The sequence below is a fragment of the Pavona decussata genome, unplaced genomic scaffold (genome assembly GCF_977016875.1).
Source record: "Pavona decussata unplaced genomic scaffold, jaPavDecu1.1 SCAFFOLD_26, whole genome shotgun sequence".
In the NCBI taxonomy this organism is placed as follows: domain Eukaryota; kingdom Metazoa; phylum Cnidaria; class Anthozoa; order Scleractinia; family Agariciidae; genus Pavona; species Pavona decussata.
Genome location: NW_028145449.1, coordinates 3,122,844 through 3,125,929, shown reverse-complemented (window position 1 = coordinate 3,125,929; position 3,086 = coordinate 3,122,844). Strand labels below are relative to the sequence as shown.

General features: G+C 38.2%; 1 protein-coding gene across 1 annotated transcript; it reads left to right on the top strand.

Moving 5' to 3' along the window:
* The first annotated feature begins 1,497 nt into the window (after window positions 1-1,497).
* On the top strand, window positions 1,498-2,430 carry LOC146485547 (melanocyte-stimulating hormone receptor-like). The gene has a single exon (XM_085103204.1). It carries the CDS (start codon window positions 1,498-1,500, stop codon window positions 2,428-2,430), a length of 933 nt encoding a protein of 310 aa, XP_084959330.1.
* Window positions 2,431-3,086: the final 656 nt, after the last annotated feature.

Sequence of the window (3,086 nt, the reverse complement as noted above, 5' to 3'; positions counted from 1 at the left end):
ATTCAGTTATCTTTATAAAGAAAATTCGCCGCCATTTCGCCGATTTACGAAATTCTCATTTTTTGGTCACGTGATGTGTCACGTGATCAAAATTATACGTTAAGGCAAAAGAAAACATTAAGTTTAATATTCAGGGAAAATTTCATCCTGTTCTAGGCAGACAAACCGAAGATATAGGGGATCATTCATAATTTCTGAACACCCTTCAAACCCAGGCCTTAAACTGCTTGAGAAGTATCATGGGGTTTTTGATATCTTTTCTTAAGAATGATGAAATAAGACCTTTAATCAGCTGCCAGATAATTCTAGAATGACAAGACGGAGGAAAGAAATCAACTCAGATCTTGAAAGGAACAACTTGTGATCTGTTCTAGCGCATTCTGGAAACAAAAATGCGAGAAGTTGAAAAATATTAGCCTAATATTTTTCAAGTTTCAATCCACTCCGGCTGATTAACTCTGTCTCTGGCCAGAGGCAGTAATCGACAGTTTTATTGCACTGGGGTGATAATTTATAACAAACTTGACAATTACTTTGTTGTTTCTGCTGACAGACAAAGAATTTTGGGTTTTGAAATGACAGCAAATTTGCGTGGTACTTCCCCTTTAAGAATATTTTTCAAAGTAAATAACCGTCATATCAGTTCTGATGGCACCAAATTAAAGAAAACTTTTCGAAGGATGTATACATGACTGAGTAAAAAATTAAGACCTATTGGAAGCAACATTAATATTGATTCTTCACATAGCCTTTTATTGATGTTCATTATTTATACTCCTCCTATATCGAAATAAGGGGAACTTGCTCTTTATTTACCGAACAAAAGATGGATTTCAAGTTCTATACACACCTGAAGTCTAGAAAATCTTCTACCGTATGGACTCACAAGCCGCATGTGAGTGATTCCACTTATTAAAAGCTAAACCCTATGAGTGACAATGCTTCATTCACTGATGCGAACGGCATAATGGCAACACAGTGGTCAATTATGAAAAAGAATCATTAACCATTTTTACCTTACATAATCGTACCTTTACTTTCATCGATCTCGAAACAAATAATATTTTCTATTTTAAAAAAACGACAACGACAGTTTTTAGATCGTATACAAGACATTTCGATGGAACACTTCGTCCGTTTATCTATTAATATTCCGCTCATAGTATCAGTGACAACGTTTGAAGAGAGTTACAAATAGACGGCATGTATTTGAAGGAAGTAGAAGCTGTTGTCGAAACACGAATCGTAGACAAATGTTTAGTCTGTCGGAAAATTTACCAAATTTCCATAAAAATATCAAAGGACGTGTTTAAGCCAATAAAGAACCCGCTTATTTAAGGTCATATTATACAAAACGCAGTATGCAGTTGTATTAATTCCTTATTTCATGCAATGAGCTTACAGATGTCGGTTATGACTCTCATTAGAGCTACAAACAAATAGGGGCACCACACTTATTGTAAAACATATCGCTGGATCTGAATCATTAAGTTCACCATGGCCGAAGAGTTCTGCAGTTATCATTTAAAGGGACTTGGACAACTTGATCAGTTTCACAGGACTACCCTGCTCTCATTGTGTGTATTACACTTTATTTTTTCTCCGGTGGCAACGCTTGGAAATATTCTTGTTATTCGCGCCCTGTTGAAAGCCTCATCGATTCCCCCTAATATAAAGAAGTTCTTCCTGAGTCTTTCTCTCTCTGATCTTGCCGTGGGATTGTTCGCCCAGTTAATGTACGCAGTGGTGTTGAGGATGGCAGCGGATGGAGGTCATAACTTCGACTTACTCTGTCCAACAATTTTAACTGTTTGTTATTTCTTTTTACTTCTTCTCGGCTGCGCATCATTTCTGAATGTGACCGCCATTGCTGTCGATAGACTTCTCGCTATTACTCTACATCTACGATACCAGGAACTTGTCACTTCAAAGCGCGTCATAATAGTTTTGGTATCAATATGGATTGCAAGTGTTGCAACAGCTTATCTGTACCTAGTTAATAGTCGGAGGGCCATAGTAGTTGTTATTGGTGAATTTGTTGGAATCCTCCTGGCAACAGTAGCGTACATTTGCATTTACAGAGTTGTAAGACATCATCAGAATCAAATCCAGCAGCAAAATGTGCAAGCAATGGAACTATTGCGTGAGAAAAAGTCCGCCTTCAATGCTTTGTATTTCTACGTAATTTTTGTCGTGTGTTATCTCCCCCATTTCAGTTCTGGAATATTGTTGATAACGGGCAGCGCTCAAAGTTCTGTGCGGTTGGCTGTGCACGCTACACTTTTTTTCGTTCTTCTCAATTCGTCGTTAAATCCTGTAGTTTATTGCTGGCGATATCGAGAAATTCGTCAAATTATGAAAAGCACAGTGAAAAAAAAAATGCCGCATCACCGAGAATTAAGATGGAGTAAAGATGCCTTGTTAATTTGAATTTGTGTTGTGACTTATAAAGCTAAGGGAGTTGAATGACGTGAAGTTCTGTTAACCTGACGTCGAATTTGAACGTTGATCATTTCTCACAGCAAAAAGGAATGACCGAGAAACATTATTTCTTCGATTAGTTTTGCAGAGTCTTCTCCAGGGGAGAAGAGATTTACTGTGCAACGAACTCAACCGGGGCCACCCAACATTGATCAGCCAAAAATAGCTCACGTTCACGCTCACAACGAAGGAGTCTGGTCTTGGTCATTCGTAAACCAATCAAAAACGAGAACATTTCTTTAAATTTCAAAGTGTCGGTTTTTTTCGGTGGCCCCGGTTGAGTTCGTTGCACTGTAAAGAGTAGTGTTCTCCGGCTAAAACATCTGGCCACTTGGATATGGTCATGGAAGCTACCAAAATTGATTTAGGGATATCTAGATTATGCCTGAACACTAAATTGAAAGAACCGAATTTTACAATAAAAGGAGTGCAAAGGAAGGTGAGATGTTTAGAGGAAGAACGAGCCTGGATTAAAACAGAAACTTCAGACGAGAAGTTCACTTCGATGGAGAAAACTGTTTAATTCCTAGACAAAGTGATGAAGCCTAAGGCAACGTCGACGACATAAGCAGAAAACTACACTGTGTTTGGAGACTTGCAGTCGA